Source organism: Dromiciops gliroides, chromosome 6 (assembly GCF_019393635.1).
Source record: "Dromiciops gliroides isolate mDroGli1 chromosome 6, mDroGli1.pri, whole genome shotgun sequence".
Taxonomy (NCBI): Eukaryota; Metazoa; Chordata; class Mammalia; order Microbiotheria; family Microbiotheriidae; genus Dromiciops; species Dromiciops gliroides.
Window position 1 is genome coordinate 51,331,795 of NC_057866.1, and position 15,038 is coordinate 51,346,832.

At 41.2% G+C, this 15,038-nt stretch overlaps 1 protein-coding gene across 1 annotated transcript in view; it reads left to right on the forward strand.

The window, feature by feature from the left end:
- Positions 1-15,038, forward strand: part of LOC122731980 (solute carrier family 15 member 2-like) — a 49,330-nt gene that overhangs the window by 26,397 nt on the left and 7,895 nt on the right. The window contains exons 13-20 of the mRNA XM_043972207.1: positions 2,183-2,236; positions 2,540-2,572; positions 3,223-3,311; positions 3,503-3,584; positions 4,558-4,689; positions 7,568-7,618; positions 10,962-11,123; positions 11,281-11,327. Of these exons, the coding sequence (XP_043828142.1) occupies positions 2,183-2,236; positions 2,540-2,572; positions 3,223-3,311; positions 3,503-3,584; positions 4,558-4,689; positions 7,568-7,618; positions 10,962-11,123; positions 11,281-11,327 (650 nt within the window). The remainder of the gene's footprint in view (positions 1-2,182; positions 2,237-2,539; positions 2,573-3,222; positions 3,312-3,502; positions 3,585-4,557; positions 4,690-7,567; positions 7,619-10,961; positions 11,124-11,280; positions 11,328-15,038) is intronic.

Consider the following 15,038-nt stretch of genomic DNA (forward strand, 5'->3'; position numbering starts at 1 on the left):
AAGGCAAAATAGACAAAAAGATAGTTTGAGGCATTGGAGATTGGGAGGAAGGTTTTCTTTTTGTTTTCCTAAAGGAATGAGGGAGAACTGAACATTGTGGGCAGATGGGGAAAGGAGACAGTAAAGAGGGAGAGGCTGAGCATACATGAAAGGAAAAGAATTTTAAATGGAGAAAAGCCCAGGGGAAGTACAGGTTGGAGTTATCTTTGGAAAGAAGGAAAGCCATCTCTTCCTCAGAAAAGATCAATTTTGAGCTAAAGAGGAAGCAAGTTGAGAGAGCCCTTATCAAATGGCCTTGAATTCAGTAAAGTAGAAGGTAAGAAAAGTGGGGTTTAGATTTGGGAAAATAAAAACTTTTTAGAACAGTCTCTTTGGGGAATGAAAAATGGTGTAAACTGGAGATGAAGAAGAAGATTTTGGGGAAGCCCAGAGGGCTCAGACAAGATTAGATAACATGAATTTGTAAAACCGAGTTTCATTGAAAGTGGATGATGGAGGTAATCAACTTAGGACTGTAAATTAGTATATTATACCTGGCTGAAGGGCAAGAGACAAGGTATGCTAGAATATGAGATAGGAGTAACTTAAAATGGATAGGAAGACAAAGCCAGGTGACACCAATGATCTGGGTGTATAAAGTGGGGATTGAGGACTGGAATTTATAAGGAGGGCAAAGAATATGTTAAAGAGAAGAAACACTCCCAATCTTATTAGGAATAGTATTATAGTATTAAACTATTATTGCATACATAGTATACTAGTATTATAAATATTTAGTAAGTACTTATTGGAAGATAGTAACTATAAGTTCAAGATACTGGATGTAGATACACTTGCAAGTTATCACGACATTATGGTTCTTGCACCCCAGCCATCTTTCCCATTCCCCCCCCCACCCAACCCCCACCAGATAGTTAAGACCATGCCCCTGGGATGCCAGGTCCTATTGATGAGCTTTCATGTTATGTTGCCTGGAAACCTGCCTCCATGCAACCGCCAGTCATCTCCACACCTCCCTCTGCTTGTATCTACCTCTCCCTCCTTTCCACATCCTCTTTTTCTGTCTTCTTCCTTCATTAGTATATAAGCTTATTGAGACAAGGACTGTCTAGTTTGCTTGTATTTGTATCTTTAGTGCTTAGCATTGTACCTGGCACACAATAAGTGAATAATAAATGCTATCATTAAGAATAACTGTAAGAGATAATATAGTCCAAAGTATGCCTGTGCTGGTAAAGAGGCAGAGTGGAGTAGATATCATGGAATTGTGTTTAGAGGTAGAAGAGACCTTAAAGATATCGAATCCACACGCAAAAATTTTAGAAATGAGGAAACTGAGGCACAGAAAGTTGAAGTGCCACATGGTACTAGGGGAGAGGTAAGGATGACAGCTAATGGAGCTGAGGATATTAATGGTCAATATGGAAAGGTCTTCCTGTCTGTTTGTGGAGGAAATCTGGAGAGCCTGGGATTTTCTGACCTACTCTACCATCTTTCCAGACCATCCCTGGTCTTTAGTGTGATTGTTGAAGTCAGTATTGATGATGGCAAGGGATTAAGTAAAGAGTAGAACTGTGAGCCAAGTCCTGAGGTCATCAATGAAGATGTAAGTAAATATGGGAGTTTGCTAGAATATAACAATGAGGATGTAGAAGACTGTGGTATAAGTGCACAATGTGTGTATTACTAAAGAAATTAGGCTGTGGAGTGATGAGCATGGAGCAATGGTGTGGATTTGGCAGAAGACAAATTCTTCTGCTTGCTGTAAGTCCAAAAAGTTGGAGAAGGTATAGCCTTTACTGGAAGTGATTTCATCAAGGGAGAAGTAGCTTTCATTTATGATAAAGAGGTGGAAGCCACACTGGTGGAAACAGTGGAAGGTGAGGAGAGTTTGCACACAGAGATAGAACTGGCATTTGTGAGGGCACAGAGAAAAGTGCTAATAGATGAGTGTATATAAATAGAGTTGGCTGAGGGATGTGTAGGGTTGCATGGGATAGGGATAAGGGATAAGGGAAATTGTTAAGGCCTCTGGCCCAGATTAGGAAGAACAGATCCAGAATGCAGTCTTCCCATGTCTCACCCCCCTCCCCCAAATAAAAGACAACAAAGCCTTAGGATTCTAGATTTAGAGATGTAAGGGATTTTGGTGACCATTGAACTCAACCCCCTCCTTTTATAGACGAGGAACCGAAGGTCCAAGAAGTTACGTGGCTTGCCTCTGGTCACACCGATGGTAAATGTCTGAATCAGGATTTGAATCCAGTTCTTCCCAACAGACTTCAAGTCTAATACTCCAATCACCTGGCACCTAGGTGCTTCCTTCTGAAGACTAGCTGCTCAGGGAGTGATCATTGTTTACTGCTTCTAGGGTCAGGAGGATGGATTCCAGGGTTTCCTCCGTGGCTTGCCCACCAGGGATCATTTTGTCCCTTGTGCTATGGTTCTTGGGATCTGTCCAGAGATCCTAGATGCCTGCATGTTAATGCACAGACAATGATTATCCTCCAATCATTAAGATGTTCTTACTGTGTTTCAGGCTGGGCATTCTTTGGTAGAAGACCAAAAAAAGGTATGAAAGGTGTTGCCCTATCTCCCTTCCTCTACCCTTCTTGACTCCTACCCCTTCTTTGTTATCCAACCCTTCTCTCATTCTTGTTTTTTTTTTAGGCAATTGGGGTTAAGTGACATGCCTAGGGTCACACAGCTAGTAATTGTTAAGTGTCTGAGGCCGGATTTGAACTCAAGTCCTCCTGAATCCAGGGCTGGTGCTCTATCCACTGTACCACCTAGCTACCCCGAGGACATTGATTCTAACCCCCAACTGACGGGAGACCTGAGGCACAAAGTAGTTAAGAGACTTGCCCAGATTCACACAGCTAATAAAAGTCTGGGGCAGGATTTCAACCCAGGTCTTCCTGACTCAAGACTCAGCGCTCAATCTACTGCTGCAGGGTGCCTCATCTTGACTCTCCTCTCCTTCCTGATTGTCAGCCTTCCTCCTCCCACTGTCTATTGGTATCCCCTTTGCCTCTTTCCTCTCCTTGGGTCTCTTTTCCCTTCCCCCTCTCATCCTCCCAGCAGTCTTCTCCCTTCCTCAGTAGTAGATTCAGCATTAGAGATGTGTATGCTGGTTGTGGGGTGATGTGGGGAGGGGCCACACTCATTGGGACAAAGAGAATTGGCACAGAGGGATGAACTGACCTTTCTTTGCTGATCCAGGTATTTTTTATTGCTGTCCTCCTGATCGTCCTCCTTTTAGTAGAACTGGTTTTCATCCCTGTGTTACATCAGATTGGATTAAAGTTCTCGTAGGTGTCTTTCTCTTGGGTTGGGTTTCCCTGGGGGAGGTGGGAGAGAGCTCAGGGGCCTTTGTTCCTAAACGTCCTGAATGTGAGAAGCCCTATATGTATTTTATAACCTCACCTATCTGACCATGGCTACTCCCATCCTTACTTTCAGGCCTGGTTAATTCACTTTGTTTTCCCCTCTCTTCCTCCAGGTTAATAAAGAAAATGATAATAGGAATGAGCTTCATTTACTTCTCAAGCCTAACGTTATTTCACCTGGAACTACAAATTGAGGTAAAAGAGGGTGGGGAGGGTAGTCAGGGGTCTCTATGGAGTTTTCTGAGTGGAATCAGGGAGGTTGTCCAGTCGTGACAGATAAGAAGGGGTCCATCCTCGCCTCTAGGGAACATAGGCTCAAGTACACGGGTGATGGAAGGCCTCATATAGCTTTTCACAACAAGGGCTTCCTTTTGTGGCAGATGGAGGCTAATAGAAGTTTTGAAGGGATCTCCCTTCTCTAGCTATCCCTCTGGTACCCTAAACACAAGAAGGGTCAGAAGGGGATTGATTGGAAGAATGAATGGAGGGAGGTAATTCATGACAGGGAGATGATAGGCGATGGGGGAAGATGAGAATATTTTTTGACAGGGTTGGCATTCCCAGCAGGCAGATCAGGGGACCACTTGGGGTAGAGCCCATCTCTTAATCCAACCCTTATGGACAAAATGGAGCAGACAATAGTATCATTAGGTGGATTCAGAATTGGCCAAATGACTATATCCACTGACTCACCATTAATGGTTCACTGTTAACAAGGAGAGAAGAATTCAGGGGCAGGGCCAAATCCCCTTATCACCTCCACCCTGATAGGAGGTAATAAGAGGAGCACAGAAGGGCCACAGAGAGGTGAATGGGGATATGGGATGGGGAGGGAATGGGGGTGGGGGTGATGGGCCCTTCCTCCCTGTGCAAGGGATCCAATGGAATGAGTACTGGATTTCGAATTCAAAGACCTGGGTTCAAATTTGGATTCTGCCACTTGGAAAGGGAAGGAAAGGCCAATATCCATGGACATATTCATCCCAGACATTCCATCCATGCCTATAAAAGTGTGGCCTGATGGAGATATGAAGAGGTTAGGGATATATGGAAGGGGCATGGAGGAACATGAAGGGTCCTGGGATGCTTACATTAGATTCCTGTGGGGGTAATCAGTGGGAACAGAGTGGGGTTATAGTGAGGCTCTGCTTGAACTTGGTTCCTTCAGAATTCTCCCAGAAAAAGTCCTGGCTCCCAGGAGTGCTACCTGAGAATGATTAATGTGGCTAGCACTCCATTTAATGTGACCTTGAAAAACAACAACAAGATGGTCTTCTCTAAAATGTCCAGAGCTTTTGAGGTGAGTATCTGCGTATCTCCATGTGTGTTTGTATGTCTGGGAGTAAGCCTTTATTCTTTGTGCATTTCTCTGTGTGTGAATGTGTTTGTACATCTGTGTGTCTATCCTGGACTCTGACCTTGGATCAGGCCACCTGCCATGTGTACTCTTATAGATAATACTCTATGACAGTTTCAAATACACACCTCTGCTTTATACTTGCTTAATATTCAAAGATAGAAAGTTACCAAACAAAGTTATCTCCTCTTATACCTTTCAAGGAATATGGGATGATTTTGACAAATAGATGGAAACACCTTAGTGTAGAAGTCTTGCTTTTCTGAATCAAATGTTTTTTTTTTATACTCAATAAACATAGAGGTGAAAAATATATACATATAAGTTGGGAGTGACTTCCACACTCCTTTTGGTCATAATAAGGTCCAAGATTATTTCCAGGTCTTTAGCATCCTCTCTTCATTTTGGGTTCTTCTCTCTTAAAACCTAGCATAGTTGCTGGTTCATAATAAGTATTTAATAAAAGTTAGTCGAATTAAAATGAACTGTCAATTGTTTGGGTTTGGGAAAAGCAGCACCCCACTAGTTGTTCAGATAACTGAATCACTATTCATCTATCATGCTTCCTTGCCAGACTTCTTTGGTTTGTTTTCCAGACTCCTCATCCACTGCTTCTTACTATTTGGATGGACTGCAATATACTCTTTTTTTTTTTTTTTGTGGGGTAATGAGGTTAAGTGACTTGCCCAGAGTCACTCAGCTAGTAAGTATCAAGTGTCTGAGGCTGAATTTGAACTCAGGTCCTCCTGAATCCAGGGCTGATGCTTTATCTACTGCGCTACCTAGCTGCCCCCAAAATGTACTCTTTTTTTTTTTTTTTGAGAGGCAATGTGGGTTAAGCGACTTGCCCAGGGTCACACAGCTAGTAAGTGTTAAGTGTCTGAGGCCAGCTTTGAACTCAGGTCCTCCTGAATCCAGGGCTGGTGCTTTATCCACTGTGCCACCTAGCTGCCCAAAATGTACTCTTAATGACAGTATCACTTCTAATTTCTGCCAGGAGGGGAAGCAGGAAGTTGGAGCCAGAAGCTTGACCACTCTGTTCTCCTCTGAGACAGGGGGTACCAGGCTAGAATTATATCTATATGATCCTTTAAATCTTGTTAGTCTAGAGCGTGTGGTTTGCAGATTCAAACTAAACTTCCAATCACTATTGAAAACTAATGAAAAAAAAAAAAAGACGACCCATACATTATATCCAAGGTTTGACTCCCCACCAACACCAGTTCCACAATGAACACTTGATTTGTTGTTCACTTGCTTCAGTCATGTCCAACTCTTCATGATCCCATTTGGGTTTTTTTGTTTGTTTATTTATTTTTGTTTGTTTTAGTACAGATGTCATTTCCTTCTCTAGCTCATTTTACAGATGAGATAACTGAAACAAACAGGGTTAAGTGACTTGCCCCACACAGATGTGAGAGTAGGCGGCATAGGTGAGCATTGTTGCAAAGGTTAAATGGACAGGCCTTGGCAACAGCTTGGATATTGGGTGGGGGGAGGTGAGAGAAAGTAAGGAGTCCAGGATACCTCCTAGGTTGTGAGTCTGATGGATTTGGAAGATGGCGTTGCCCTTTCCCCAAACAGGAAAGGTAGAAGTTGTTTTGAATCCTGTCCAACTCTTTGCGACCACATTTGGTGTTTTCTTGGCAAGGATACTAAAGTGGTTTTCCATTTCCTTCCCCAGTTCATTTTACAAATGAGGAAACAGAAGCAAGCAGGGTTAAGTGACTTGCCCAGGGTCACACACTGAGTAAATTTCTTAGGCCAGATTTGAACTCATGAAGATGAGTCTTACCTGACTCCAGGTCTGGCATTCTAGCCACTGTGCCACCTAGCTGCCCCTGAAGGTAGGAGACTGGAAGGTTTAGAGGGAAAGTTTCTTTTTTTAATATATTAAGTAAATCATACATGATTTTATGAAAAGAAATAGCAAAAAAAACCCCACCCCACAATTTCTTGCAAAAATAATTGACCAGAAATTATATCTGTTCCAGGCAAAAGTGAAAAGACGATTTCTCTTCTTTCTTGCTTCTTACCAAATCCATCTTTCCCTCATGTAGGAGCAGGGCGTTGATCTCAAACAATAAGGAGAGAGTTCAATAACAATGGGCCTTGGGACTTAGGTTACACCTGTAAGGTCAAATTTATCTCCTAATCAAATTTACCACTGTTTTTTTATTACTCATATTTTGTACATTTGGGTATAGACATCTGAAGCCATGGTATTCTATTGCTTGTATTTTATCTCCAATGAATTTCTGAGTGACTCTACTATTATTATACCTACATAGAAGCTACTCTTAATATTATCAAGCTTATTAGATATACATAGGGCTTTTTGTTTGTTATTTGGGGGTGGGGAATTGAGGGGTTTGGGGGGGGTGGGACAACAAGGGTTAAGTGACTTACCCAGGGTCACAAAGCAAGTTAAATGTCAAGTATCTGAGACCAATTTGAACTCATGTCCTCCTGAATCCAGGGCCGGTGCTTTATCCACTGTGCCACTTAGCTGCCCCCGGGGTTTTTTCTTTTTATAAAACAATACTTACCAAGAAGACAGAGAAAGAACAGAAGTAATAAACATTTTCTCTAGACAGCTAAGTACATAATCTCCCCTATACCACAAAAGTCCTTGAGTGAGAGTTGGCTCAAACTTAAAGGATTTACTACAAAGCATTCACCTTCACCAAGTTCATCTGACATTCAAATGTGGCATTGCTGATGGATATGTTAGTCTGAGTCTCTTCTACTGCTGGGCTGGGCCATGCTGGTAGTTCTTCAGGGCCTTGACATAAATTAATTTCTTCTTCCCTCTTTTCAGATGACTAGGAAACCCATCCTTGTTAGCCATTCTGTCCCTGGCCAGGAGCTTGTAATGCCTGTATTTTAAAGCATGGGTCAGAAATCCAAGTTAGAATTTCAGATACCATCTTCTTAATCAACTGTTCACTTCCTTGATCTGTTTCTTTTCTGAAGTCATTGTCTTTTAACACTAGTCTTCATGGAAACATCACCTGTGTCCCTAGAACTTTCAGTTTCTTGCCCAGGACTTCATAATCCTTAGCAATGTTTCCTAGATTCCTTTTTGGCAATATCATGTGTGCCCGCATGAATCAGCAAAAAAGGGCAGAATTCACCCAGTTTGAGAATTCTGGGAGATTTAATGTTTTGTCCTGAATACATGCCCTTGGATGTTATGGGACCTCTTTCCTATCATATTTAGGTTGACAAACATGTGCTTCATTACCCCTGATCGTGTTACCAATCATCACTACTAATCTCTTCTTACTCTGACCCTTACTGGATGATCACTCACATGCTGGCACCTGTAGATTCAAATCATCAGCATTTGGTAAGCAAGGATTTGCTTTCTCTCCAAAGGGTATAGCTCTTTAGATAGTAACCATCTGAGCCAACATTTGACCCAAGGTTTTCTGGCTCCGAATCTGGTACTATTTCCATTATACTGTGCTGCACCTTATGAACTCTCTTCCAGAATTAGTTGCAGAGGACAACACTGTGGTGTTAGAAAAGTTTCAGATAAGACACAGTACCTATCCTCATAGAACTTACAATATAGTAACTGGCACTGGTAGGAGAATGGGAGGTAGTGAGACACCAAGATAGATTATTGTGTTTAGACAATATTACATTGTAAGAATATTAAAGAGATACAAAGCACTTTATTGAGATCCTCTGTATGGAAAGGTGTTTAATTAACAACTGATTAGAGGGACCAAGGAAGGTTTCATTGAATAGGTATCATTTGAGTTGGACTTTGGAGGGTGAGAGAGAGCATGGCCTAGTAAATCAAATGCCAGAGTTAGAGTAAAAAAAAACTAGATTCAAATTATACCTCTGATACTTACTGTGTGACTATTGGTAATCAAATATTATCTTTGAGTCTCAAACAACTTGAAGATAATTTACTAAATTATAGATGGGTTGGTGGAGGAAATTTCCAAACTGTCAAAATCATAAATAATTTTTGATGTATTATCTATTTAAGTGATAAAGATATAGGTAAGGCTAAGGAAGGCATTCCAGACATAGAGAACCACAGCTTCGGGTATCCTTCCCCCTGGAAATTATTTTATATTTACTTTGTAAATATACTACCAGAAGCTGTCACTGTGGAGTGTCAAGTTGGCCAAAAGTCAATCCTTCCTGCTTCCTCCTCCCTTCCGGAAAGGGGAAGAGCTGAATCCTTCCCAGGATATACCAGGCCTGAGAGAGGGGGTGGTGGTTCATGGTATGATCATTCTTTGGTGACCCCCTCTCTTCCCTGGAGATTTCATTAGTCATGTCCTGTTATAACAACTAGGTCATTTTGAGACTAAGAACCATATAATGGGCATCAGGTACAAATGGTTCTTAAAAAAAATTATTTCAGCGTTTATAGCAGAAAAAAAGTTATCAATCCAGTCACAATAGCTCTGAGTCTTCAGTTAGGAAAATTACTACCATTTGGGCAGAGGTAAGGCTCTCTGTCTTAATTTAAATTTTGTGTAGTTCCAGTCAACCTCTTAACTGGTTTTGGTTTTAATTTGTAACCCCAGTGTTTAGCAGAGAACCTGGCATATAGTAAATACTTAATAAATGCTTATTGGTGTGTGGACTTCATCTACTCCCCTTTTCTCAACATAGACTAGATATATAATATAAGCCTTTGAGACCAGTCCTGAGTTTCTTTATACATGCACCAAAATCACAATACAATAAATGCTTAAATAAAAGAAGCAAGACACACATATACTAGAGGCTGTAACTGGACAGGTACAGGGAAGGGAAGTTGGGGAGACAGAAAATCTTTTGAACCTTCTCTTCGTCTTTGAAGAGGTGATTGCATCCAACAGTTTCATTCTAGTAGATTTCCTAAAGGGACCCAATGGCTCACCATGATCTCTCCTTTCTCTGCTTCAGCTCCATGCCTCTCTGTCTCTGTATCTCTCTTCCCTGTCATTCCTTTCCCTTCCATGTTTGGCCCATGCTGTTATTTTTCTCCAGCTCATCTTAAAAAGACCTTATCGATTATCTAGTACAACTTCCTTACTCTGAAGATGAAGATCCAGAGAGGAAAGGGAATTTGCCCAAAGGGAGACTGAACTGAGACTTGAACTCCAGGCTCAAGTCCAGTGTCTTTTCCACTACGCAAACCATATTTCTGGCAATGTCCATAGAAGATAATACAGTAATAACAATACAGGGTTGGTGATGTGTCCAAAAGTCAGAGAAATATATTTTTTTAAATGATCAAGGAGGGTGCAGCTAGGTGGCACAGTGGATAAAACACTGGCCCTGGATTCAGGAGTACATGAGTTCAAATTCCACCTCAGACACTTGACACTTACTAGCTGTGTGACCCTGGGCAAGTCACTTAACCCTCATTGCCCTTCAAAATAAAATAAAATGATCAAGGAAAAGAGATCTTGTCTTAGGGCTAGAGAGATGAGGGCAGACTAGTGAAAGGTGAGAATTTAGAAGACTAAGTTAATCATAAAATCTAGAACAAGATAAGAACTCAATAGATTGAGTGTGGTGACCAGAGAAGCTATATTAGTCCAAGTTTGGGGATGGGAAAGCAGTGAGGAGAGTAGTTTCTATAAAACTATTGAGAAAGGGCTTTGTTGGGATTTTTTCCCCATTTCCAAGGATTGAGACTGAAATACTGGGACAACTCTGCTGGACTGGACTGATCTAAGCACAGTGCTAAGATCAGAATCCAATCCCATGCAGTGAACCAGCAGAGCTGGTCTCTATAATTCAACTGTATATCATTTTCCCACTGGTACATAATTTCTATCCTGAGATTTCTCACATTATAGTAAAAATCCATCTTGTTCTCTAAAGAGGGGCTGTGTCCTCTATGTCCAGAAATAATCTACTGATAAACACTGAGGGCCATGCCATATTCCCAAAGCTACAGATTAAAGAAGAGATACCCATCATTAATAACTGGACAGTTCAAAAAATAACTGGACAGTCAGGGGGCAGCTAGGTGGTGCAGTGGGTAAAGCACCGGCCCTGGATTCAGGAGGACCTGAGTTCAAATCCGTCCTCAGACACTTACTAGCTGTGTGACCCTGGGCAAGTCACTTAACTCTCTTTGCCCGCCCCCCCCCCTAAAAAAAACTGGACAGTCACAGCAATCTTCAAACATGAGGTTATTTTAGTCATTTGAGGTACATAGATTGACCCAGGCTTTCTTCTAAAAGGCAGGTGACTATGACAAAATCAGCTTGGACGATGACCATCAGTATTTGCATTTATATCTATTTTCCCATACAATCACTAAAGAAGAAGAGATTCTCCTGGAGGAGAAGACGACATATGTGTTGGTTCTGACTGAAAACATGAAGCTTTACTCAGTCAAGCCGGTGAGAGTTTGGAGTAGACACTAGATGGGAAGAGCAAGGGTGGCTCTGGGGGGAAGGAGGGTGAGAGAAGTGGAGAGACAAGAGTTAACAAGGGTTATGAAGGGAAGAAAGAATTAGGGCTGTCATGTGATGATTTCTCTCCCTCTCTTTGCCTTAGATCAAGGAGACATTTGACAAACCAGAGAATGGATTTGCATATGTGAGGTATATATGATTCAGTTCTCAACTAAAGAAAGGGATGCTTTGGGAACAGTGAAAGACAGCATGTCCTGAGGCCCTGTCCACACCCAGCAGGCTTAGGGAAAATATTTATGTTTTCCCACCTGTAGACCTAGTGTATTTGTCAATAACTGTTCATCTGCCTGTCTGTTTCACAACTCCCTGTGGGCAGCCCCATTGACCAATGGGAGAATCAGAGCACTACCACCCTACTAAGAAAGACATTGTGAGAACCAGGGCAGCTCCACCCTGAGGAGAAAGCATGAGGTGACCTTTCTGAGATTTCAAAGGTCAGATTGGCATTCAGAAGCTATGTCACTCAACCTTCTAGGGGTCTTCCTCTAGATTTTTTCAAAGTTACATAGAGGCCAGTGGAGCATTGCACTGGCCACCAGTTTTCCTTTGCTCTCATCACATGACTGGCCCACCTTCATTTTTTATCATATATATTGTGGATACCATCATTACTCATTAGTGATGCATCCTATTCATACCTACCATGCATCTCTTCATCGTCCGTTGGGAGGTCCTCAACTTTATTCTTCAAAGAATATGATATTCCATAACTTTGTGATAATATCTAGCAACCCTGGAGGAATATCAATATGAAAAAGATGGTGGTTTGTTTCCTAGCTTGGGGGGGGGGAGGAAGAGTGTCATCAAAGGCACTATATAATTTCCTATAAGCAATGTTGCCCACCCATTCTATTCCTGGCATAGTTCATTATCCATCTCTTTGTCTTTTCAAGATATACTAACTATAATGTCCATATATTCAAGATATAGACTAGATTGAGAGACCAGCTCAATGGATTTTCCATCCCAACCTCCTATTGGGATGTCTTGTCAACAGTTATACTTTATCTACTTAATTTTTACTGTGTGCTTAGACCAAACGATTTTGAGTGCTTATGAATTTCATTCAGGTGGCTCTACAATGTTCTGAGACATGTGGCAATTAGAATCGTGTCATCTGCAAACAGAAGTATCTAGAGGACCTCTCTTTGGTTTGGGTTCTGCATGGGATCTCCTGTATGACAATGGCAAATAACATTGACAATAACACCTCTCTCTGCTTCATACTTATCTTGACATTAATCATGATAAGGTCATCAAAGAAAGTCATCTCTTTTGTTACATATTTCTAGGAATCTAGAATGGTTTTGACATACATGGGGAAATACCTTGTTAAATCTGAGCCTTTAAGCTAGGGCTTTAACCTTAGGAATCCATTTTTAATAGGCAATCAATGAATAAAGTAGGATCCTATATTCTCAGAGATGTAACTAAAATGGATGACTTCTGTGTTATCCATCAGAGAGGAAATTGCCCCAAAGTAAGACCAAGGGCTGTTGACAGCAATTTAATTTTTCTAATCACCCTTAATCCATGTTTTAAAATGATATTTTATTTTCCCCAATGACATGTAAAAAAACATTCTAACATCCTTTTTAAAAAGTTTTGAGTTCCAAATTCTATCCCTCCTTCTACCCTTCCCCCCAAAACAGTAAGCAATCTGATATAGGTTATATATGTTCAATTGTGTAAAACTAAAAAGGAAAAGAAAGTGAAAAATAGTACGCTTCAGTCTTTATTCAGACTCCATCAGTTCTTTCTCTGGAGGTGGCTAGCATTTTCATCATGAGACCTTTGGGATTGTATTGGATCATTGCATTGCTGAGAATAGCTAAGTCATTCACCGTTGTTCATAGAACAATATTGCTGTTACTGTATACAATGTTCTTCTGGTTCTGCTCCCTTCATTTTGTATCACTTCACGTGTCTTTCCAGGTTTTCTTGAAATCGACCTACTTGTCATTTCTTTTAGTATAATATAACACAATAATATTCTATAACATCTACCAATCATATACCACAGCTGGTTCAGTCATTCCCCAATTGATGGGAGTCTCCTCAATTTCCAATTTGTAGCCACCACAGAAAAGAGCGGCTATAAATATTTGTGTACAATTAGATCCTTTTCCCTTTTCTTGATCTCTTTGGGATACAGATTTAGGAGTAGCATTGCTGGATCCAAGGATATGCACAGTTTTATAAGGCTTTGCGCATAGTTCCCACTAACTCATTTTTAAAGCTTTTCTATCAAAAGAGTAGAACTTTATTTAAAATATATTTCCTTCTTTGCCAAACATACATACAGGAAAATTTAATCTAGTCCTTTGTGAGAGAGATTGGCAATCTCTAGCAGGGCCGGCAGGTCATGGCAGTCTCCATCTGTGCTCACTGAGATATAACATATCAAGCCCAGGGCTATGAAAGTTCCTTCACTAAATCCTGGTACATCCTCTGCCCCAATCGTTATTTGTTTCCCTGTTGAATTTGATGTGTTTCTACACTAACCTTTGTGTTTGTGTGTATATGTGTGTGTGTGTGTGTGTGTGTGTGTGTGTTCAATCTTCCTTTGTCTTTTCAGATAAGATTGAGGTTCATCTTGTTCCTCCTCTCCCTAGCCCTTCCTTCATGTTTGTATATTCTTCTCGGGTGCATGAATTATGAGAACTAGCATACACTACCTTGTTGTCTTCTTCCTCTTAAACTCCCTTCTATTCCTCCTCAGAACCAATGCATTCCTAGGACAACATTTTTGTTCTGGGTTTTTTTTTTTCTGTATTAGGGTTCACTGTTTATTCAACAATCTCCACTCAAGCTCCAACTTTTCTCTCTAACTCCTCCCTTTGCCAGCCAGATTTAAATTCATGACATTAGAGTAATACAAAAGAAAGCTTATTAAGTAAACTGGTATGTAAATAACAAGGAAGGAAAAATAGTAGCAAATGGTGTTCTCACTATCTGCTTCCCAAAGCTGGTTAGCAAGGATCAATTTACCTGGCCATCACTGTGGGACTAGCAGACAATAATACTGCAGGAATGGCTCTGGAAGAAAGATATGGCACACCTTGCCACATCATGCTTATATATCAGGGAGAGGAAGAGAGCTTGGTGAACTGCCAATTTCTATTTTGCTTTTCCACTGTCCTACATTGGACAGCCTCGTGCTGCCCCCAAGATAGGAAGCTTGGCAGTGGCAGTGGCAGTAGCAGTGGCTTGTTTATAGGCTTCCAGCTTCATCCTTGCTTTTCACTGTATTTGCCCAAGCTTTTGATGTCTCTAAGGATACTCCTGTGCCATGTGACCATGTGACCAAGGTGCAGATACACTTGTGAACACATTTAGCTTCGAGGTGAGATGGCACCCAAGTGTCCTGGTACCACAGGCTGTAATTCAAATCAACACACTAAGCACCTATGCAATGCAAAGATGTGCCCAACGAGGAGAGAATGTGAAAAGTGGCATCAAAGGGGGATTAGCTGCACGGGTGAAGACCAGCAATGGAGGTCATAGAGCAATGATCCCAAATTGCTAATATCCATGAAATTTTCAGAGAACCCAAGGAAAGGCAGATCAGATGTCTCTGCCATGGAGGATTTATATAAAGACTTGGAAAAGAATCAAATGGGATACAAATGCATGGGTAAGGTTTTGATCTGCACAAGGGCTAAGGGCCCTCACTGAGAAGATCATAGCTTGGGCTGACATTGTAGTAGGTCTTGAGGATATAAAGCTGAAACAAGATACAATATCTGACCTCATGGAGTTTGTAATCTGGTGGGAAACAAAAAAACAAATCTAATCTAACCAACAAACATTGATTAAGTCCTTGCTATGTACATGGCA